Source organism: Camelina sativa, chromosome 3 (genome assembly GCF_000633955.1).
Source record: "Camelina sativa cultivar DH55 chromosome 3, Cs, whole genome shotgun sequence".
NCBI lineage: Eukaryota > Viridiplantae > Streptophyta > Magnoliopsida > Brassicales > Brassicaceae > Camelina > Camelina sativa.
This window is the reverse complement of record NC_025687.1, coordinates 6,035,087-6,059,045: the sequence shown is the minus strand read 5'-3', so window position 1 is coordinate 6,059,045 and position 23,959 is coordinate 6,035,087. Positions and strand designations below refer to the sequence as shown.

General features: G+C 32.1%; 3 protein-coding genes across 3 annotated transcripts; 2 read left to right on the top strand and 1 right to left on the bottom strand.

Moving 5' to 3' along the window:
* Positions 526-1,221, bottom strand: LOC104778706. Its single transcript, XM_010503150.1, has 2 exons — positions 1,161-1,221; positions 526-1,064 (listed from the first exon to the last, which is right to left on the bottom strand). Exons 1-2 carry the CDS (start codon positions 1,219-1,221, stop codon positions 526-528), a joined length of 600 nt encoding a protein of 199 aa, XP_010501452.1.
* LOC104772203 (probable galacturonosyltransferase-like 3) lies at positions 15,301-16,838 on the top strand. The gene has a single exon (XM_010496845.2). It carries the CDS (start codon positions 15,442-15,444, stop codon positions 16,489-16,491), a length of 1,050 nt encoding a protein of 349 aa, XP_010495147.1. The 5' UTR covers positions 15,301-15,441; the 3' UTR covers positions 16,492-16,838.
* LOC104772194 lies at positions 22,673-23,308 on the top strand. The gene has a single exon (XM_010496836.2). The coding sequence runs from the start codon at positions 22,784-22,786 to the stop codon at positions 22,925-22,927; it is 144 nt and encodes a 47-aa protein (XP_010495138.1). The 5' UTR covers positions 22,673-22,783; the 3' UTR covers positions 22,928-23,308.

The following is a 23,959-nucleotide window of genomic DNA, read 5'->3' as shown; positions in this document are numbered from 1 at the left end:
CAATTACTTTTTTTTTTTTTGTTAAAGAGATATGGCTCAAAATTTATATCGGTGGCTATATCGTCTAGGCACTAATTAGTTGTTTTTTTTAAAAAAAAATGGTTTTATATTGGTATGCAACCGATAAAAAAAACGTACGAGTGGTTGAATCTTTCATAGAAAATTTTGAGTATGCTGCTGTCACGTGGCATTTTTTGCTCACTTAGCTTTCTTACCTCATGGAAAGAGATTGGGTTCATCTATGTTATGTTTCTAAGATTTGTAAAGAGGAAAAATTTTATTGATTATCGGTAGAACCAATTTAAAGTGTTTCTTACTATTTAAATAATAAATACTAACTTAAAATATTTAAAATTATTTTATAAAACATAGAAATATATTTAAATAATAAAAACATGAAATAAAATACAACATTTAAAATTAAAACACAAAACATTAAAAAATAAAACTATAACACACAACATGAAATAAAACATAGAAACATATTTAATTAAACATGAAACATATTTAATCTCTAAATTTAGTCTATAAATGTTCAACTAAATCATGCTTCAATTGGTCATGCACTTCTCTATCACGAATTATTATTCGACCATTCAGTACATTGCTGATATTTGAAGCCATATCGATAGAATATGAAATATCCACATCATCTCCTTGTGGGAAATCAGAAACGTTAGCTTGAGTGTATTCATCTCGTTCATTTTCAACAATCATATTGTGGAGTATGATACAAGCCCTCATAATCAATCCGACTTTATCTTCATCCCATAAAAGACATAGATTTTTAATTACGGCGAATCTAGCTTGTAGGACACCGAAGGCATGCTCAACATCTTTTCGAGCACCTTCTTGGCGTTCAGCAAATAAAGATGCTTTTGGACTATGTGGTAGTGGTATGGATTGAATAAAAGTTGCCCAGTTCGGATAAATACCGTTTGTCAGATAGTAAGTCAAATTGTACTCTCTGCCATTAACGTAGTAGGTAACTTGTGGATCTTCACCATAAAGTATATCATCAAGAACAGGAGATCGATCAAGACCATTAAGATCGTTAAAAGTACCTGGAGATCCAAAAAAGGTGTGCCATATCCAGAGATCATATGACGCGACCGCCTCTAAAACAATTATTGGTTTTCCGGATCCTCGTGTATACATGCCTTTCCAAGCTGTGGGGAAATTCTTCAAAACCCAATGCATACAATCGATGCTTCCAACCATCCTGGGAAATCCACGTTCTTCTGCAACATAGAGTAATCTTTGAAGATCTTCTGGTGTGGGTCTTCTTAGGTATTCATCGCCAAAGAAATTGATAACTCCAGTGACAAAATGTTGCAAACATAAACGAGCAGTCGTTTCACCAAGTCGGACATATTCGTCCACTGTATCACACCCGCCACCATATGCCAATAGCCTAATTGCTGCAATACATTTTTGGATCGGGGATAGGCCAAGCCTTCCAGTGGCATCTTTTTATTGTCGGAAGTAAGGATCTTCTGCAGTAAGACGGTCGACAATACGCAAGAATAATGGCATGTTCATTCTAAGATGTCGTCGGAATATATGGGGAGGGTATGTCGGAGATTCACTGAAATAATCATTCCACAAACGGTTGTGGCCTTCTTCCCGATTTCTTTCAATGAAATCATGTTTTTTTTTTCTCATACGCTTCTCCATTAAGATCATGGTTATCAAATATTTCAGCAAAATGGGACTCAAAATTTGGATCATCATCCCTTGCAAAATTAAAATGGGAATGAGAAGAAGAACCCATTGAAAATAAATATAGGAAAAGGAAAAATCTATTTGATGTCAAGAGAAGAGAATTTTGAGAAGAGAAATTTGAATGACTTGAAGAGATGTGGTATATGGTGAATGAGTTTAAGAGATGTGCTATATATAGAAGAGAATGTGTATCTTGTGATTCTTTTGTTAAATTTCCGGTGAGACTTTGTTGTGTTTATATATGTTGTATTTTTGTGTTACTTATTTGTTTTCATATATCTTGGGATCCTTGTTGTATATCTTTTGATCCTTGTTGTATTCTTGTGGAGGAAAAAACCAAACGCATGTGATATGTGAACACAAATAGTTCTTGAACAAAAGCTCATCACATAGTCACAAAACAATCATTATAGGCGATGCAACCTTGCTATAGTTTCATAGTGATATAGTTTCATATGTGAACATGTGAACACATATAGTTCTTGAACAAAAAATCATTATAGCCGATGCAATCTGTTATTCGTCCTCAACTCAGCAACAAGCTTCTCTAGCTTGTTGATCTTGTGATTCGGTTTCATAGTGAGTAAGAGTATCTACCTTTGATGCAACATTGCTATAGTTTGTTTTAGAAGCTCTCATCTCCTCCATCACCGCAACCTTGCTATAGTTCCTGAACCTGATAACCATTACAATTAACAAGTTAACAAAAGCATCAGACAATTAACAAGTTAACAAAAGCATCAAAAATTTTAAAAGAAAGAAGTACACAGAAGTAGATAAACACATCAACTTATAAGTAGACATTACATAAATCTGAGTAGTACTCAGTAGAACAATACATAACATGACCGGAAATAAAGGGTTCAAACAGGACTCAACAGACTCAAAAGACAATGACCTAAAAAGTAGAACAATACATAACATGACCGGAAATAAAGGACAGCTTCTCAATGTTTATGTCTTAAAACTAATCATCCACTAAGTCAAGCAGCTTCTCTTTTATAGCTTTTTTTCTGAGTAAGAGGTCCCTTTTTGGCCAGCAAACTGTCAAGAATTTGCATTTTTGACAATCTCTCTTTCACACGCAAGTCTTCCTTTTTAATTTCCCACATGCTTTGGTACTCCTTCAAAGCCTTCCCTTCCTTCGCTTCTGCATGCGTCTTCCTCTGTTTGGCCTTACTAGCGTCTCTACCAGGAGGCCTTTTGTTGGTTGGCTCATCTATGTTACCGCAGGTCTGAGAAGTTGAAGATTGTGTAGGATCATCAAAGAGTCTTCTCTTGTTGCTCACTTCAAGGGCTTTACCATTAAGTAACTCACACCATTTCTGGTCATAGCGTAACTCTAACCAACAATGCTCAAGAATGAATTTTTTCTGGTAAATGTTGTAGTACATCTCATAAGCTAGCTTCATTATATCATCCTCATTCTGCCCACTAGCTTTAGCCCTCACAGCAGCAACATATGTTCCACAAAACTTGCCGACCATATCACCAATCTTAGCCCATCTCTGTTTACACTGAATTGGCTCTATCTTCTCATTGTCATCAGAAAGTGGACTTTCTGAAAAATAATCAGCAACCCTTTTCCAGAAGGTTCCACCCTTCTGATCATTACCTACCACAGCATCCTTGCTCTTGTTTAACCAGCCGCTTATGAGAATCCGGTCATCAGAAGGTGTCCATTTCCTTCTTCCCCTACGACTTGCAGGTCTGTCTTCACTTTCGGAAGGCGCGGAACTGACTTGGAAACTAAAGAGAGGAACTTGGGACGACAAAACAGGTATAGTTGGATAGAGGGAATCAAAAGAAATGGTTTGAGGATAGCCACCCCCCTGCTGACTATTCATAAGTCCCATAAAATTTGTGGACTGATTTAGACCATGGTCAGACTCCATAATAGTAAATGGAATTTGGAGAGATATAGAAAGAAAAGAAGAAGGGTTTTTGGTTAGAAGATATGGTGAAGTATTTTGGCCAGTTTATAAGGTGAAATATTTTGGCCAGTTTTAAACTTTAATTGAAGTTACATTTAATTTTCAACACCAAACACACAATGAATACACAACCTAGTCACATCCATTAATGAGAGAACAACCACCAATTAAGAATAATGACAACCTAGTCACAAAGAAGTACACCATAGGAGCCCAAATAAATAGCCATACTATAACTCACTACCTCAAAATAGATACTACCAAACAAACAAAGCAATCAATTTGTTTCTATCCGAACAACTACATTTATCACACACCAATTCCGAATCAATATTACTCTTTACCTATCTACCCAATTTAACATTCAAAACATAAGTAGTTATGAGTAGATTTACCTCTTTGAGTTGGTTGAATGGTTGGTTCGTTTTCTCCTTAACTGTGACTTGCTTGAACNTCTGCTGACTATTCATAAGTCCCATAAAATTTGTGGACTGATTTAGACCATGGTCAGACTCTATAATAGTAAATGGAATTTGGAGAGATATAGAAAGAAAAGAAGAAGGGTTTTTGGTTAGAAGATATGGTGAAGTATTTTGGCCAGTTTATAAGGTGAAATATTTTGGCCAGTTTTAAACTTTAATTGAAGTTACATTTAATTTTCAACACCAAACACACAATGAATACACAACCTAGTCACATCCATTAATGAGAGAACAACCACCAATTAAGAATAATGACAACCTAGTCACAAAGAAGTACACCATAGGAGCCCAAATAAATAGCCATACTATAACTCACTACCTCAAAATAGATACTACCAAACAAACAAAGCAATCAATTTGTTTCTATCCGAACAACTACATTTATCACACACCAATTCCGAATCAATATTACTCTTTACCTATCTACCCAATTTAACATTCAAAACATAAGCAGTTATGAGTAGATTTACCTCTTTGGGTTGGTTGAATGGTTGGTTCGTTTTCTCCTTAATTGTGACTTGCTTGAACTCAACTAAAAGAAACAAGTCGGGTGTTAGTAATGAAACTAACACCAAACACACAATGAATGAATACAAGTACATGAGTCTTAATACCAATTGTGTCAAGACATCCATTAAAGACACAACAACCAACAACCAATTACTGAGAGAGAAGATAAGTACCAATTCAATATGAGACACAAGCAAGACACAATTCAATCCGAGACACAAGCAAGACACAATTCAATTCGAAACACAAGCAAGATTTACTGAGAAATGAAAGAACTCTATATTTACCTCTTATGTGTTGTTTCTTGTTCTTTTACAAACTATAATCTCAGTATGAAAGACAATTTCAGAATCAAACCACATAAAACAAGGCTCTAAAAACAAAGTCATATACATATCCCAAACTCAGAAACTATAACTCATAAAGCACTCTGACTATTCCATAGATCAATTCATAAGACTCATAAAACAAACACAAAATCTCAGAATCAACCAACCATCTCACCAATCCAGAGTTCAACACTCTGACTAATCGATCGATCTACACCGGAATCTCCTTGCGTCTGCTTCAGCGGAAACTCAACACCAAATCGACGGTGAAACCATTGAGAATCAGATGTGGAAATCAATTGGAAAAGAAGGAAGCAAATCATCGTTTCTGTCGCAGAGAGAGATAGAAGAGAGAACTCGCAAATGAAAGAAGAAGGCCAAAAAAAATTTACCCCATCAATTGATTTTACCCCTAAAACCAATGATATTGCGCTACCTGCCATCGAAGAAATATTTCTCGTGGTCCTAATATTAGAAATGTTTTTTTCCTTTCTTTTCTTCTCTTTCATTTTTAATTAATTTCTATAACTAAGAAATTATCTTTAAAATAACTAAGGATCACCAATGAAGACAATCTAAGAACTTGAGCTGCAAATTGATTGTGAAAAAATTGTTTTAAAAAAGAAAAGTGATACATGGTTTTTTTTTTAAGTTTTAACCTGTGCTATCATATCATAATACAGTTAGTTAGTTTCTTCGATATATATATATATGTTCTGTAATAAGTTTTTGTGTTGGAATTTATATGACTGCATATGCTTAGATATTATTTACAAAGGGTGTGAGAGTGGCAAAACTTTATTATAAATATATATATATATTAAAAAATATATAAAAAACCTTGGATATGTGTGATTTATAGAGAAACAAAATAGATAACAGGGCTAAAAGGAAAAGTATCTGATTTATTATGATGCTAATAAAAATAAAATAAAAAGTTGAAACAACCAACATAGGTATAAATAGATATTATTTAGTACGGACGAGTTGTTATTGGTCCCGGTGGTGACCCAATATTTCCTCAACTTGGTCCTTTATTTAGCTTGTCAATTCGTTATTATATTTTTATCATTTTTTGTCGGTAAAATAATTTTCCATATGAGTCCCCTATTTTGTCAACGTAACACACGATATTTCGATAAATAGAAAAGAAAAAAAAAAGATTTTGAGAAATGTTTTTTTTGTTTTCTTCCACGAAAAAAGCTCGACTTTTTTTTTTTTTTGTTAAAAGCTCGACTTGTCTTATTAAATTATAATGCGTTGGGATATTCTTAACTTCATAGCTTTCACACGAATTGGAAAACATTCGTATTTTGTTACGAATATTTTCGATCTTAAAAATCCAACTTACTATTTTTGTTAGTTTGAGAAATAAAGTATAAATTGCATTAGAAAATACACACTATACATGATATTTGATTTTTCCTGATACGAAAGCAATAGATGAACAAGGCTCTTACGTTTGTTGATCAAAAAAAAAAAAGGCTCTTACGTTTATGCGCTTCTATCAAAATACATATAAACGGATTTATATTTACAACTTAAATTTTATTTTATTTAGTACATGTAGTGTTTTAAATTACCCTAAATGAAGGGTAATAAGTAGCTCTTTTTTATTTAATTTCTGCTGTAAGAGTAACTTAACTATTATTAAATAATACTGATTTTCTCTATCTTGCTCATGCATCTCAAACCTAATTATTTTATTCGGAATTTCGGATTCCTACCTGTATCCAACTCAACGATTCCATTTCTTATGCTGCCTTAAATAATTTTATATTATCTTGTTTTGCCCATACTATATTCATCTAACTCAAAAGACAAGACAAGAGTCCTGCTTTAGTATTATTACACTGAGCCTCGAGGAAAACGTGTTTTTGAAATTAGTTTAATGCTTTTGTTACGTACTGACTACTGAATATTCTCTTAAACAGTATATACATATGCATATTTTCACCAATCCCTTAAATTATACCCTTCGAGAACTCATGAACACTCTTTAAGTTGATAATTTCAGATTTAACTTGTGCCACCGTTTTTTGTTTTAGTCAATTTGAAAATATAAAATATACAAAACGTTACCTAAAATAGTTTTGTTATTCAAATCAAGTTGACGATCACGCTTGGGGAAAATGCGTTAAAAACAAAAACAAAAAACCTAACATACGTATAATTTCATATTTATAATGAAAGATGGCTGATAATTGTCAAATGTCAAACTTATCTCTCTTCGGATGCAGCAATAAACAAACTAATGTCCACAAGACTAGGCGAGGATTTAGAAGAAAAAAAAATATTAGCTTACATCATTTGTCTTTCCGCATTTGGATTAGCTGTTGATGGTTTTATTTGGATTACGTTCTTGGATTAGTAGTTAATTAGTTGACGATTACGTAATTATTAATCACAACCGATCTAAAAAATAAGAGAAGCGATGGGATGATTTTTCAATAAAATAATAACCTTATAATTGTTAACATATACTGTATATTTAAAAACAATATCTAATTTTTAAAATTATTTTTAAATATTGACCAAAATCTTGACAATAGTCGTCTACCATATATATATATACAACTGAATAAAGGAAAAGCTCCATTCATATCCAGTCCGTCAACATTTGGATATGTATTTATGTTGTTCTAATTCCGTTTTATTATACATATGAATGGATCGTTACGTTTATGAATTATAGATTGTCGTTTACATGAAAGTTAAAATGCATCATCAACTGATCGTCAATGTAGGTGATAAGTTTTTAAATTAAATATTTCGTCTTGTCATGAATTACAGCAGTGATGACAATAGTAGAGAAACGTGAAAATCCGATTGCTAAAATCTAATCTTTTATTACTCCACTAACCAAACTTTCGATGATGTCAAGTGGTTATCAGGTTTAACAATTATGGCTCTTTATTAAGAGATTTCCACATCATAATCTGACGAGAGTAGTCAACTAAGTATGTAACTTTCCGTTGGTGATGTGTTTAGGAACATTCTTTCTGGTTAATATTATAGAAAAGTAAATCAACGAATCATCAAAACGTTATTTTTAATTGTTTTAAGTGGATAAATTCGAAAAGCAAGTGTTTTATCGATCTACATAGAAATCTTAGAAATCTTTTGAGATTAGTTTATAGCCATCGCGTTTATCGTTAGGAGATAGTATATGATAATATTTTTAAATAATAATCTATGTTTGGTGCCACAGAGAACTCGAGCTTTCGGTTGGAGATTAACCTAATATAATAATTATACTTTAATTAGAATGACTTAAGATTGCTCATGGGCCATGGCTGCGCCATCTTAATCCACCTATCTACCAACGACATTGCCACGTAATATATCACATAATTAAATTCATTACATTGTTAACTCTTTGTTCTTCAAACCGGCCGGTTCAGGTACTATTTGGCCGACACCGTTGGAATAAGGAACTGAACAAAAATGGACGTGTCATAACAATATTTATACACATATCGACACATTCCAATGTTTTCATATATTTGTGTGGACATATCGATATATGCAAGACCTTGTGATAAAATTACAAGATTTTTTCGTTAGTTATGGATGAGAGAGAGATGTTGTGTAGAAAAATTGTATTATACATGTGCGTGGATGATATTGTGATTCATTTCCATTTCTAACAACCGAAGGTACCAAAGTTTGTTGCTTATAAAACATCAACTTCGTTGCATTTACAATTTTTGGCCTGAGTTTCATGTCATCATCAGCTCCACACACACACGAATTAAAATTATATTTTTTAAACAAGTAAAATAAAAAAAAATGGAAATTATTAAGATAATCGCATATTGCGAAGAAATTAACAATTGCAGACAGATAATGATTCGTGACAAAATCGAATCTCTCGTTCTTATAAAGTTATAAGGGTCGATCTCGTCACATGAACGGATAATAATTTATGAAGTAAGTATATGTCTAAATATACACATATGGATAATATACAATATCATATGTGTGTTATGCTCATTGTCTTTTTACTTTCCTGACGTTTGAGATAACTCGATAAGTTCTCCAGTTAGAGAATGGATAAAAGTTGTGCTATCTTATGCAAATCAGATACCGATAATGATGATTATTGTCAAAGTGACGACCATTATACTTTCAAAAAGGAAAAAAGGAGTTTATAAGTAAATTTTGCCAAAACAAATCAATACATGTAATTTAGTGGCAAATATATATGCTAGTATTATCCTCAAAACACTACCTCCAATTCAAACCTTAAATTTTTTGAAGAAATTTTTTCTTTTTCATTTCCACTCTAGTAGATATGTACATCTCTACAAGTAAAAGATTAGTAGATTTCGTACTTACGATTGTAGTTGGTTTAATTTTGCCTTATTATCGACTATCGGGAATAATATATATAGATACACTACTTAGACTACAATTGTACAACTAAGTTTAAGAATTAGTATCGGTTTCAATCAAGATTCAACTCATTACTATGCCCAATTTTTTTTCACAACATTACTATAAAAACAAAACTCTGAAAATGACCACGATAATACGTTCAATATAGAACTAAGACAAATAAACCCATAAATTCGGTTTTGGAATTTAGCTGCACCACAAGTAATTTTCCTTAATTTCATTTTTCAACGTCTCGGGCACAAGTGGCGGCCTAAAACGTATTATTAATTATTAGATATTTTTTGTTGGTGCAGAAAATAAAATTTTAGAATTATTAGATATCTGGGATAGTTGAAAAAGATCTCTCTTATCGAATAAAAGGCGTGGCAGCCCCTGGTGTATTGAATGTAATCATTGTAATAGTAATTAGATTTTGAAATTCTTTTTGTTATTTTTGTCTGGAGAAAAAGATCAAATATTTATCTTCTTTTTGGTTTCACGATACTGAACTAAAGTAAAAAAGGAGCAAACGAATTTTTATTTCTTTTAGGAGAATATATAAGTTTTTTTTTTTTTTTGGAGCAATAGAAACTTGAATTTGCCACGTAGATGTAACGCGTATAATGCATTTTGATTGGTCAAGTTGTCTGTTTCAGTTCACACGTAAACCACGTCAATTAGAGCCAAACGAGACCAAGTTATATATATAATGCAATCTCCTACGACTAATTTTAATACATCAACTGACAGTGATTGGGGTTTAATTATGTGGGAGTTGAAAACCATTGGCGTAGAACGGTAGAAGAAAGTTCGTTATCAGCAAATAACAATATCTATGAAGTTCACATGCAACTTTAATTTTTCATTATTGGATAATATATATTTCCACGCATTAATCCCTAATTTCAATAGATGAATTTCAAAAAAAAAAAAGACAAAAATCATATAAATCATTGACTCAACAAAAACCAAATCACGTCAATGAAAACAAACAATAATCTATTAGTAACATGAACACTTATTAACCTTTAAATAATACTATAGTTAAGTACTTAAGTTCACGGGCTAGTTTCTTTCTCATGTTAATTCGAAGTTGCATTTGTTGACTAACTTTAAATTAAAATACTAGAAAGATGTGGGGGTTTTACAATCTCTGTGTGCACATAACTCGTCCCATTGGTTGAAAAGGTGATATCAAAATGGGACGATATAATTAGACAATGAAATACATTATTACCCTTAGGAGCTAAACCGGGCATGTCTCTCTAATTGCGAGATATCCAATATAAACTGGCTGATCCAGATCATATAATTTTATAACACAGCATACATTTTATTAAAGTAACAAAAAAAAATTATTCTCAAAACCATAATTCGGTAACTTATTATTCTTTTGTTAAATGTATTGTATATTTTATAAAATGGCTTAATAAGACTCACGGCACTAACCATGAAAGCCATGAAAAAATGCGACCAAGTCAACAAAAGAGAAGGAGAAAATAAAAATATGTTGACTATTACAAAAAAAAAAGGGTCGTCAAATGGCTCAGCGACTCAACATATTAGTATTATTAGATCTTATAATTTGTTCCTTAGTATACGTAAAATTTTGTAGATTTATTTGGTAGATTTTGTCTGTCGCATATAGTTAAGCTCAACTTAAAAAAAAAAAACGTACTAGTTAAGCTCAACTTTGAGTTGGAGTTACAATAATTAAGTAAGTTTTACTCTATTTCACCGTCAAATTACGTTCATATATATATATATATATATATTTTTTTTTTTTTGCAACACAACCAATTATTGCATGGATATTATGGAAAGTCAACAATTATATTTTCAGTATCACTTGTTGACGCATAACACAAATGTTGATTTATTCAAATATAATAATGTATATAATTTCCTAATACACTTAGACACATCTATATACGTATTCACGGACTGACAATTTAAAGCACCATATGATGTTTACAGATCCCGCCGGTGACTTTGACGGAGTCCAACATCACAAATCGCTGTTAAAATGACATTAGTTTTTCTCCATAAATGACAGTTCGATAATTTACGTAATTGTATGAGTCGGAGCCAAAACCTTAGATTAGTCTACCATTATTGAAATAAGCTAATACTGAAGTACACGTGAGTTTTTGAGTATATCAATAATAGCTTGCAACTGAAAGATTTTAAACTGATTAATACAAAGTTAAGCATATAATTCACTATATGCAGTGGAAGTAGTCGTGAGCAAAGTAAAGAAACAAACTTTTCCTTGTTTTCCTGCCTCGAGGTAAATAACCTTATAATCTTCGAATAGTCAAACTTAGAGAAGAGGTCGGAGACGTCAAAAGCAAAGTCGCGGTTTTTTGTATTTATATGCGGTATGGTATACCCATGAAAAGTAACGACAAATAAATCAGAAAAGATTATAAGATGTAAAGAAATACATAGATATATAACAAATAGTTGACAAATTCATCCAAAACACGACGAGTCAATAACTTAAAGAAGGTTCAAATAAAAAAAAACCTTAAAGAAAGGTTCGATATTTACACTTACGATATCTCTGCGACGTTGAAAGTTTAAATATCGTGAAGCAATGACGTAGATTTTAGATATATAAACTCTTCAACATTTTGGAGATATGGCAAGCGTAAATATAATTTGGACATACACAACTCATGGTCTCTAAGCCCAACTGACATCTCTATGCAACGTAGATTTTAGATAGATTTGTAATTGTTTTTTTTTCCGTTATTCTAATATACTACCTTTAAAAAAATAAAAGTTAGGTTCTATATACTTTACTGTTTTAAGTTTCAACTAGAATTAACATGAATCTTAACAAATCGGAGTAAGAGTTTATATATCGTGATTTGTTTTGAGTATTCTCATAGGGTCTCTGCTCTATCCGTGGAAGCTTTCAACGCGTCCATATATACAACAAATTTACAGTCTATACATTAATAATGGTACGTACATGTAACTAAAGAATTACAATCAGGATTCAGGATCACTCATTAAATAACATATCATATTGTTACTATATAATTATTTTGTACCAAATATCAGTACGATTAAGGCACAGACGTTGGATAGAGATAATATAAATGCTATGTTTTATATGTGATTTTGATTTGTTTAATTATCACTACAACTTATTAAGAGGATGGGTCATTGGTCTTGAAAGAAAGTACCCACTTGTTCTTCTTTATTTTTCACATAACACCAATCTCTATAAAAGTCTTCTCCTTCTAAACCAACAAAGTCTATCTGCCAGCTTTGCATATATATATTTTTCTTGACTTTTTTATGCCCCATTCCATCAATTCTTAATCATAGTTCACTAATATACAAGTATTTATGTAACGTTTAGCATGTCCGTAAGGATAAATATAAATACGTGTATATATGGTGGAAAATTCTCATATGTTTATCTGCTTTTTACATCTGTAAAGTTCCAACAGAAAGTTGGATAATCTATTCTTAAGAACAAAAGGGAATAAAGTTATTTGATATATAACATCTGTTAATTAGAACGTATAACGTATTATGTTATCAATTACAGATTTTAACTTACTACAATTCACATTCTACGATATAAGAGTTTGGAAACTATTTAAATTCTGTAAGAGATTATAAGAGTCTACCATATCAATACGACAAATATTTATAATAGAATCACATAAAATAGAATAACTGGAATTGAATAAATGTACAATATATCTGAACTGGTGGTTGTAGCGCACACTAGATCTTGTTGTTCAACTGAAAATATATATAAAAAAAAACCCCTAAATACACGCAAGAATGAGTTGTACCGGCTAGTACGTACCGGGAACTTCACGGTCGAGCCAATTAAAGTAAAATCTCATTCTCTGAGTTCTTTTTAATTCTCTAAGTCCTTTCTGCATATGCCATGCCACTTGTACAGTTGCACACTCCATTTTGACATTTCAAATTTCGTCAACTTTATTTTGTTATTCTTTTCGTTTTCTTCTTGCATTTAAGAATCTTCACATGGACGATAATTCCTTGTATCATACATGGAAATATTCAACTACTTTTAAACGAGACTACAATTCTCGATAAGACTACGTTACGTTCCTTAATGTTTGTTTTTCCTTAAGTCAAAGAAAAAATATTCATACGTAGAGCTCGATTCGCATGGTTTCGTCCGCGTCCAACTGTTCACGAAATTTTTTCCTCTGCATTAAGAAATATTTGTATTCTCGTTTTAAGGATTCATCTTCGTTTTTTTTTTTTCCAAGTCAAACATCTTCGTTTAAAAGTCAGTTTCAAACATCAGAAGTATTCAAAATGATATAATAATGGGCCTGTATCTACTAAATAAATGGGCTTAACAGACATTACAAATTTAGGCCTTAATTTAGTTTTGGGTCGGACAACACACATATAATCACATATACACAAACGAATCATGAAGAAAATGTTTTTAAGAGATTCCATTACATGAAATGAAACCCAAGTATGTCTAAAACACAATACTTTTCCAATTGTATGAAATCAAACCCAAGTTTCTACTTTTGTTAATTTTGTGTGTGTAAAGTACAAACATTGTCCGTCCAAAGTAAACAATGATTAATTATTTTATAAATTATTGAACAGAAGTATAATAGTATCAATATTCATGTCATATAATAGTTTCAATATTAAAGGTACGATTTTATCTTATGTTGATTCTATTATTTAATATTAAAATAATGATATAATTTTCTTCTATTTAAATCTTTCTAAATAAGCACCATTACACAATAAAAGATTTTCTTTCACCATATTTTTTTATAAGTATGATTTTCCTTTCTATTCTCTTGTCAGTCTAAATACGCAGTACTTGAATGAACCCATTGTTAAGTTTGTGTTAATAAGCAAAATATAAATATTAAATTTGAATATGGTCATGGTGTAAAGCTAATGAGACAGAAAATTGATAGGGCATCATCCACTTTTGTCTGTCCCTATAGTTTTTATATGAAAATAATTGATGATGGCTAATTTGTGTTTTTGTGTCGGTGGGATCTGACTTCTATACAGCAGTCCGGCGAATTTGAATTTTAAATATAATAATGGCAGTATTGGCCCAATGGGTTTAAACATGTTTGTTCATGGCAACTCGATTTCAATTATTTTGTTGATAGGATGAGAAGTGCGGACTATAGAATATTAATTTGTACTTACATGTTTGAGCTTAAACATTTCATTATAACACTCATTCCACATACTACACAACGCAAAGCTGTTGAATACGTTTCTTGTCAAGGGAAACAAAACTGTGTCTTATAATGAAATGTTGAATACGTTTTCAAGATCCATTTTTTGAAAAACCAAGAATTCATATCGTTATACTGTAGACATGTGACATCCAAAAATGATGATGACATTACAGTTTAAGACAAATTTAAGTGGATATGAAAATTGGAAAAAATGGAAAAAGAATCTGTGAAGGATAATATTCCTTTAACAAAGCCAAAACATCCAAACATTTGTGTTTACAACTTTCATCTTTATTTTTGCATCATCATATCATTATTCATCATAAACCAATGCATAGTAGGGTCTTCTAAAAAAATGGCTTTTACCGTTATGTAATAACCAAATTGGATTCACTATCATTTATGACATATATATAAGCTGCTGAGATAATTAAATGCATTAATGGTGATATGTAACTAGTGACTGCACAGTGCACACTTAGTTCAGAGAAGCCTATCTCCTATTTTCCTTTATTTCAATCAGTCTTATATTATTCTCTATGAGATATAATTTGCCCTCTATCAAAAAGACTTTGGTCGTATTCAAAATCCAATATAGTAATATCCACGTAAAACATAAATGCATCACGGCATCACCGTAGCGTAGACTTATAATTATTGTTAAACTATAATCCCAAAAAAATAGTTTTTTATTCACTAACTTTCATTAACACTAGCGACAAATTAAACAATCAAGCATTAACGGAAAAAGAATGACTTAAAATGTCGAAAGTACCCCTAATCCGCCATTGACAACCGACACAAATAAAAGCCTTCTATTTCACACTCTCTTTGTCTCCACTCAAAAATGTCATCACTGCGTCCGCGTTTGCGTTTATCTCTGCTTCTACTCTTTCCAATCGCGGTTACCTGCGTCGCATTCGCTCTCACTACTAATGACCTCCCCGCGTTTCGCGAAGCTCCGGCGTTTCGAAACGGCAGAGAATGCTCCAAAACGACATGGTCACCGTCGGATCGCGAACACAACCCTTCCCTCATCCACATAGCAATGACTCTCGACGCCATTTACCTCCGTGGCTCAGTCGCCGGAGTCTTCTCCGTTCTACAACACGCTTCTTGTCCTGAAAACGTTGTTTTCCACTTCATCGCTACTCACCGCCGTAGCCCCGATCTCCGCCGCATAATCTCCTCAACGTTCCCTTACCTAACTTATCACATTTACCATTTTGACCCTAACCTCGTTCGCAGCAAAATCTCCTCCTCGATCCGCCGTGCTTTGGACCAGCCTTTAAACTACGCTCGGATCTACCTCGCCGATCTCCTCCCTATCGCCGTGCGCCGCGTCATCTACTTCGACTCCGATCTCGTAGTCGTCGACGACGTGGCCAAGCTATGGAGAATCGATCTGCGTCGTCACGTCGTCGGAGCTCCGGAGTATTGTCACGCGAACTTCACTAACTACTTCACTTCAAGATTCTGGTCGAGTCAAGGCTACAAGTCGGCGTTGAAGGGACGTAAGCCGTGTTACTTTAACACCGGAGTGATGGTGATCGATCTTGGGAAATGGAGAGAAGGGAGAGTCACGGCGAAGCTTGAGACGTGGATGAGGATACAGAAACGACATCGTATTTACGAGTTGGGGTCTTTGCCTCCGTTTCTGCTTGTTTTCGCCGGAGATGTTGAGCCGGTGGAGCATAGGTGGAACCAGCATGGTCTCGGCGGTGATAACTTGGAGGGGCTTTGCCGGAATCTGCATCCGGGTCCGGTGAGTTTGTTGCATTGGAGCGGGAAAGGGAAGCCATGGCTAAGGCTTGACTCGAGACGGCCTTGTCCGTTGGATTCGTTATGGGCTCCTTATGATCTGTTTCGTTACTCACCGTTGATCTCTGATAGCTGATGATGGTCAAATTACATATCGGACGGTGGAGGAGGTAGAAGGAGACATGGACGTGTTTTGCCGAACGTCGATGAAAGCCACCTGGCAGATGATCGAAGATACGTTTTATCTAACGGTGGCAGCCAAGTGGAATCAAAAGAGAAGAAAAGTCAAAGAAGAGAGTTTGTTAGATTCTGCAACTAGTTGTCTTTGATGTGTAAGAACTAGAGTTATGTAACGATGGGTTACAATAAGATGTGTCTCTTTTTTTATTGTTTACTTCACTTTATAATTCATTTTTGTAGTTCGAAGAATCAAAACATTGTACTTGACAGTTTACAATATTGGTTTAAATTACCAAAAATGAATTACGTTGATGTGCTTCCTGAAATATTTGGTTTTCGAAATTTGGTTGTACAGATCTAATTATAACATGGCATCATTTACGGAAAAGTAACCACGTTTTTCAGCTGATTTGTCTGAATTTACGTAAACGGAAAGTTTTATGTATATTACTTTTTTTTTTTCTTTGTTGTTGTGACTTGTGATGATCCCAGTTCAAACCTAAATATATTTGGGCCAATGAATTTTATAAGTTTGGGACGGATTTCAACTTTTAAAGGTTATGAAGAAGGCTAAGAAGGCTTTATAAGGTGCTTTCGTTTTATACAAGAGAAGCCCACATTTCTAAATTTCTATTTTGCTTACGAAGTCCACAAATATATATATATATATATATATTTTTTAATTTTGTTTGTGCTGCTGCATGCCTTATAATCATCATTTTGTGAAACTTGCATATTATAATCTTTGAGCCTTTGTCTCAAATTTTGTTCAGTAGTAGTAAGTCCTCCAATCAAATCCACCTGAACTAAAAAAGTTAATTATTCTTAGTTTCTTAGCACTACTACTAATTAAGTACTACCATGTGGAATTAATACCGCTTGCATTTTATATACTCTTACGATTCTTACACAGGTTTAACGAATAATTTTAGTTAATATAGTTTTAATAATTGTACGTGTGCGATTCTCAATACCATTATTTTCTTAAGATAATCCTCCATCAACATTTTTTTAGTTATAGTTTACTTAAGTTAGCTAATAATGCATCAAAACTCAAAAATATCATTATTTTATTAGGAGACAAAAGAAAATTAACATATTACTACTATGCTAGAAAAGTATATGCTCTATCATTAATTTGGTATATTGATTCATAATTCAACTTTTGGACGCTACTCTCGTTTGGCAAAATATAGGGATCTTTGTTGGCGTTTTCGTTTGAATTTTGTGTACAGTCACAATTTTAGCTTAATAAGAATATGCGTTTTTGATAATCACTTCAAGTGATTATTAGTTGCTCTAGTATCATTTTAAGATAATTATTAGTTTCTCTAGTATGCTTTGGTCTAATCATTTTTCTTCATCAATTGAGCATATAAAGGAGTGATTTTCATATTACTGAATGTCAAAAGTTAATGTGAATATTTAAAAAAAGAAGAAAAACTCATATATAAGTTTTGTGGATGTCAAATTAATTGTTGGAACCAAAAGATAATTTTTATAAAAATCACTGTTAGTGTATTACAAGCAAAATAAGGAAGATACAAAAAAAATCCAAGTAAGTAGGGTAGTAACATATCAAATCGGTGGGTTGTGTTTCAGAATTTAAATAAATCCTAATCGTTTGATATTGATATTAATAGAGACACGCGTCCCGATCGCAGGGGCAGGCGTGTCTCTCGCTTTCAACTTTTTTATTAAAGCTGAATGAAATTAGTGCCTCACTCTTCATTGCTCCTTGCTCTGTTCTTCGTCCTCACAAAGAAATTTCGTCGTCTTCCTTCGCTTGGTGTTCTCTCTGTGAGTGAGTAAAAAATCTCTCTCCCTCTCTCTCTCTTCTCCTCTCATCATCTCTCTCTCTTCTCCTCTCACCATCTTTTTGTACATTATTTGCCCTCTAACTTTCATGTTATGTTAGTATGTTCTTATCTTTAAATTGATTGATGCAATTAGAAGTGATTCTGATTGAGACATATAGTTGAATAGTTTGGTGTAGATGAACATTTTTTGAGATAGAAAATGCATATGGAAGTAGGAAAAGAACATACAAACATTGATGGTTTAAAAAAAATTTGCATTCATAAGTAGTTATCTATTTGGATAAGTTTTAAAAAAACTTTGATATGTTATCAGTACTCATAAATTCTATTGGTGTCCACATGACCATTAATATATTGATTTGATGTTGTTGTTGTATCTTAAACTATAAATCTCTAGAACCTGCAAATTTGATTGGTATCTACATGACCATGAATATATGAATTTGATGTTGTTGTTGTATCATAAACCTTAAATCTCTAGAACCTGTAAATTTGATTGGTATCCACATGACCATGAATATATGGATTTGATGTTGTTATTGTATCTTAAACTATAAATCTCTAGAACCCACAAATTTGATTGGTATTCACATGACCATGAATATATAAATTTAATGTTGTGTTATATCTTAAACCCTAAATCTCTAGAACCCAGAAATTATACGGATATCTACATGACAATGAATATTTGAATTCTCTTGTATATTACTTTTTTTTTCGTTGTTGTTGTGATGATCCCAGTTCAAACCTAAATATATTTGGGCCAATGAATTTTATAAGTTTGGGACGGATTTCAACTTTTAAAGGTTATGAAGAAGGCTAAGAAGGCTTTATAAGGTGCTTTCGTTTTATACAAGAGAAGCCCACATTTCTAAATTTCTATTTTGCTTACGAAGTCCACAAGTTTTTCTTTTAATTTTGTATGTGCTGTTGCATGCCTTATAATCATCATTTTGTGAAACTTGCATATCATATCTTTGAGCCTTTGTCTCAATTTTTGTTCAGTAGTAGTAAGTCCTCTACACACATACATGGCCTTACACTCCAATCAAATCCACCTGAACTAAAAAAATTAATTATTCTTAGTTTCTTAGCACTACTTAAAGGGAATTATTAGTTATATGATTTTAATGGATTTGAAAATCTAAACAAAAATCATGTGTTATTCAATCATTGATTTTGAAATACTTATCAAAATTATGTGTTATTGGTTCTATGATTTATAAATAATTGTTAAAATCCCATGTTATTCATTTAATGATTTGTTTTTGGATTTCAAAATCCACATTATGTTTTAAATGGATTTGAATGTGTAAAATAGAAGATTTCAAATCCAAAGATAAAACATGTTATTTCAAAATCCATGTGTTTTGATTATTAGAATTTATAATTTCATATAGATTTAAAAAACACCTCTCCAATAACAATGTGGAATTAATAACGCTTGCATTTTATATACTCTTACGATTCTTACACAGGTTTAACGAATAATTTTAGTTAATATAGTTTTATTAATTGTACGTGTGCGATTCTCAATACCATTATTTTCTTAAGATAATCCTCCATCAACATTTTTTTAGTTATAGTTTACTTAAGTTAGCTAATAATGCATCAAAACTCAAAAATATCATTATTTCATTAGGAGACAAAAGAAAATTAAAATATTACTATTATGCTAGAAAAGTATATGCTCTATCATTAATTTGTTATACTAATTCATAATTCGTGCGCCATCCGAAAACCAAATTAGTTGGAAGTTATTATAGTAATCGTCACCTAACGCATTCTTTGATTAATGACACATTTCTCACTAAACGAATCTCAACCGATGCATGGACACTTTACAAGACTCAAAATAAATGAAAAGACAAATATGTTGAGGTCACAATTCATTAACGTTGGACAGTTTGTTTTGATAACAAGTTTACGAAACTGAATTGCATTGCGAATAGTTCTAGTCTTCTAGAACCTAATTAATGATCTCTACTATAGTCAAATATACGGACATGCATCCAATTTTAAATATAACATTCTTGACTATAATACTAACTTAGTAGTGCAGTGTACATGATATTAAAAAAAATAATACAAGTCTTTCATGAATTATATCTTGTGTAATAAAGTTAATATTTTAATTTAGAAAGTTAAAGAAATTAAAAATCCTTATCTCACAGCACACCACAGAATTTGAAGTTGTGCACGGAAGGTCTAATAGATTAGTACAATGACGTGGATCCAACACGTTTACAAAAAAAAAAAAAAAGGTACAGAATAAATAAATTGATAAACCCAACTATTCATATCATCCACAAAATTTGACTGTGGTCACAACTAGTTATTATCTTTTCATTCGTTGATACTTTTGATTATCGATCGTATGAGATGTGATCAGTCGGCGGCGTAATTTAGTATTTTGACGAGTATGCTTCTTAGAAACTATCATGACTGATTTTTATTTTTTAGTATACGAAATCCACAGTTCATGTAAGTATGTAACTCTTCTCAGCCACGCTGCACAAACCTATCGTAACTTTTTAGAAGCTTCTCTGTTCCGAAATAAACCATTTATAATTCCACCGAAAAATAAGTTAGAAAATATTTTGTAACAGGATAAAAGTTAATTTGTTTCCTATCATTATTGTTATCGTAAAACAATAAAAAAATTCTCATTTATACCTCTTTTCGTTTATTATTCATTTTTTTCTAATCTTTCCAAATTTTCATTCTTTTTTTCTTTTCTTGAAGGGTTTAATTTCATTCATTTTGTAAAGAAAATATTAATATTATTAAAAAGGAGAGAATGGTTAGCCGGCCACTCCATTTTTATCTGCAAGGAAAAAAAGAAGGCGTCACTGAGAAAAATCTATTTTCTATAACGACAAATATGTGCATTATATTGCTTATGTCATGTACTACTAATTAACTTGTGTAACTTCAAAAACAAATTAAAATAAAAAACAAATTAGCGACAAAATTTTCTGAATGTAAATAAGAAATCAGATGCCGAAAGATTAAGATAACAACACTAATAAAANAAAAAAGGTACAGAATAAATAAATTGATAAACCCAACTATTCATATCATCCACAAAATTTGACTGTGGTCACAACTAGTTATTATCTTTTCATTCGTTGATACTTTTGATTATCGATCGTATGAGATGTGATCAGTCGGCGGCGTAATTTAGTATTTTGACGAGTATGCTTCTTAGAAACTATCATGACTGATTTTTATTTTTTAGTATACGAAATCCACAGTTCATGTAAGTATGTAACTCTTCTCAGCCACGCTGCACAAACCTATCGTAACTTTTTAGAAGCTTCTCTGTTCCGAAATAAACCATTTATAATTCCACCGAAAAATAAGTTAGAAAATATTTTGTAACAGGATAAAAGTTAATTTGTTTCCTATCATTATTGTTATCGTAAAACAATAAAAAAATTCTCATTTATACCTCTTTTCGTTTATTATTCATTTTTTTCTAATCTTTCCAAATTTTCATTCTTTTTTTCTTTTCTTGAAGGGTTTAATTTCATTCATTTTGTAAAGAAAATATTAATATTATTAAAAAGGAGAGAATGGTTAGCCGGCCACTCCATTTTTATCTGCAAGGAAAAAAAGAAGGCGTCACTGAGAAAAATCTATTTTCTATAACGACAAATATGTGCATTATATTGCTTATGTCATGTACTACTAATTAACTTGTGTAACTTCAAAAACAAATTAAAATAAAAAACAAATTAGCGACAAAATTTTCTGAATGTAAATAAGAAATCAGATGCCGAAAGATTAAGATAACAACACTAATAAAACCACTACGTACACAGATATGTTGTGAGCCTTTGTTAATTAAACCTTGTTTCGTTTGAGATTGCTTTAAACTATTCTTGAATCTTCGAATTACCACCCTAATCTAGAAGCAATATAAAACCTTTCCCAACGGAAAAAAAAATCTAGAAGCAATTGAACATCTAAAAATGGAATCATGGAAGGAGACTTAATTAGCTAGCCATTTTCGTCTGTTTGAAATATCCGCAAAAGTAATAATTATTGATTAGAGAGCTAATTACAACCAAAAAAATGAAATCCAATCCTACGTGGTATGCATGTGTGCCTTGACACGTACCAACAACGGGGACAAATAGGGCATAGATGTTTGGGGGTTTTGTGAAATTGTGACCATATAAAAATCATTCAAATATTCAATGATAATAAATTGCAATAACGCAAAAACACACACAAGTGGATAGTGAGAAAGAAGTGTGTAGGGTCATATTTCAATCTTTCTCTTCTTCTATAAAAACAGGCTCTTTTCTTTTTTTTTTGTATTCTCATTTTTATAAACTCTCCTTATACATAAACATATCTCTCAGGCCTTAGAAAAAAGTTTGTTTTTGTTTTGTCAAAGTCGATCGATAGATATTGAAGATGAAGATGGGATCAAGTCAAAGCATGGGAGGTTCAAAGAGAAGGGTGTCGAGTAAAGGACTTGGAGCTGTTCTTAAAGAACAAAGAGCTAAGCTTTACATCATTCGAAGATGTGTCGTCATGCTTCTTTGTTGGCACGATTGATCTTTCTCAGAGATTCATCCTCGAATCATTATGTATAAAGGCCAGGCTAGCTTTCGTGTGTTGGAGAGAGACGAAATGTGATGTATGGAGCTTAACCGGGCGGATCGGGTTTGATTCGACGCGAGATTGTGGATGAATCGGTTAAGAGAGTTTGACTTGGTTCTGATTAGACCTCTCATCGTTTAGCAATTTTCTTCTTGTTCTTTGGAGCAAATATGGGAAATTCGATGAATTAGTGGAGGAGAGGGCAAGATTGTAAATATTGACTGCATAATATAGAGAGAGAGAGAGAGTTGACAAAATTTTGTAATGGCTTTTGGCTATGTTCAATGATTTGCGGTTAATGTAAAAATAATCGTTACCTTATATTTTCAACCTCAATACTATACTACTCTTTTATCTTACAGTACACGAATCAAAAAAAATTATTTTGTTTACTTTCGTAATGATAATTAAACATATGGAGCAGTATACTATAAAACAAGCATTTTTCCCTTTTTCTTAATATCCAAAATCACAATTAAGGTTTGGTTAGTTTATTGTTGGTTATTGCTGCCCCCACGCATGGGGATGAGCTAATTTTAATTCATTTTAATTCCAACACAACAAAAACTCCACTTTTTCGTTTAGTTCGTGGGGGAACTCTCACAATTTTCGACATGTCCCATGATTTGGCTCAAACTTCTATGATTTGTGTTGATTATTGATTCTAAAATGATGCTGTCATTACTTAGGCCATTATTAATAGGAGAACACCAAGAGTGTTCTAAGCCCAAAAAAATTAGAAAAATAATGAATAGTAGTTTAGAACACTTTTTTTAGTTCTTTAAGTAGAACTAATTTAAACCCAGTTCTTATTTGACGTGGCTTCATGTGATTGGACGAGACTTTTTGGAAAAAAAAGATATTTTATTTATATAAGTATGCAATTTAAATGTTAATTTATAAGTTTTTATAATTATAATATGTTTAAGAATATTATATTAATTTATAAGTATATAATTGCTTTTATATAAGTATGCAATTTAAATG

What these genes read in the sequence shown, in the direction of transcription:
- LOC104778706 (XM_010503150.1), bottom strand. Translation starts at nt 1,221, where the DNA reads ATGGTTGGAAGCATCGATTGTATGCATTGGGTTTTGAAGAATTTCCCC. An exon ending in TTTCCCCACAGCTTGGAAAG is followed by an intron (nt 1,065 to 1,160) that starts GCATGTATACAC and finishes TTGGATCTCCAG; the next exon opens with GTACTTTTAACGATCTTAAT.
- LOC104772203 (XM_010496845.2), top strand. Translation starts at nt 15,442, where the DNA reads ATGTCATCACTGCGTCCGCGTTTGCGTTTATCTCTGCTTCTACTCTTT.
- LOC104772194 (XM_010496836.2), top strand. Translation starts at nt 22,784, where the DNA reads ATGAAGATGGGATCAAGTCAAAGCATGGGAGGTTCAAAGAGAAGGGTG.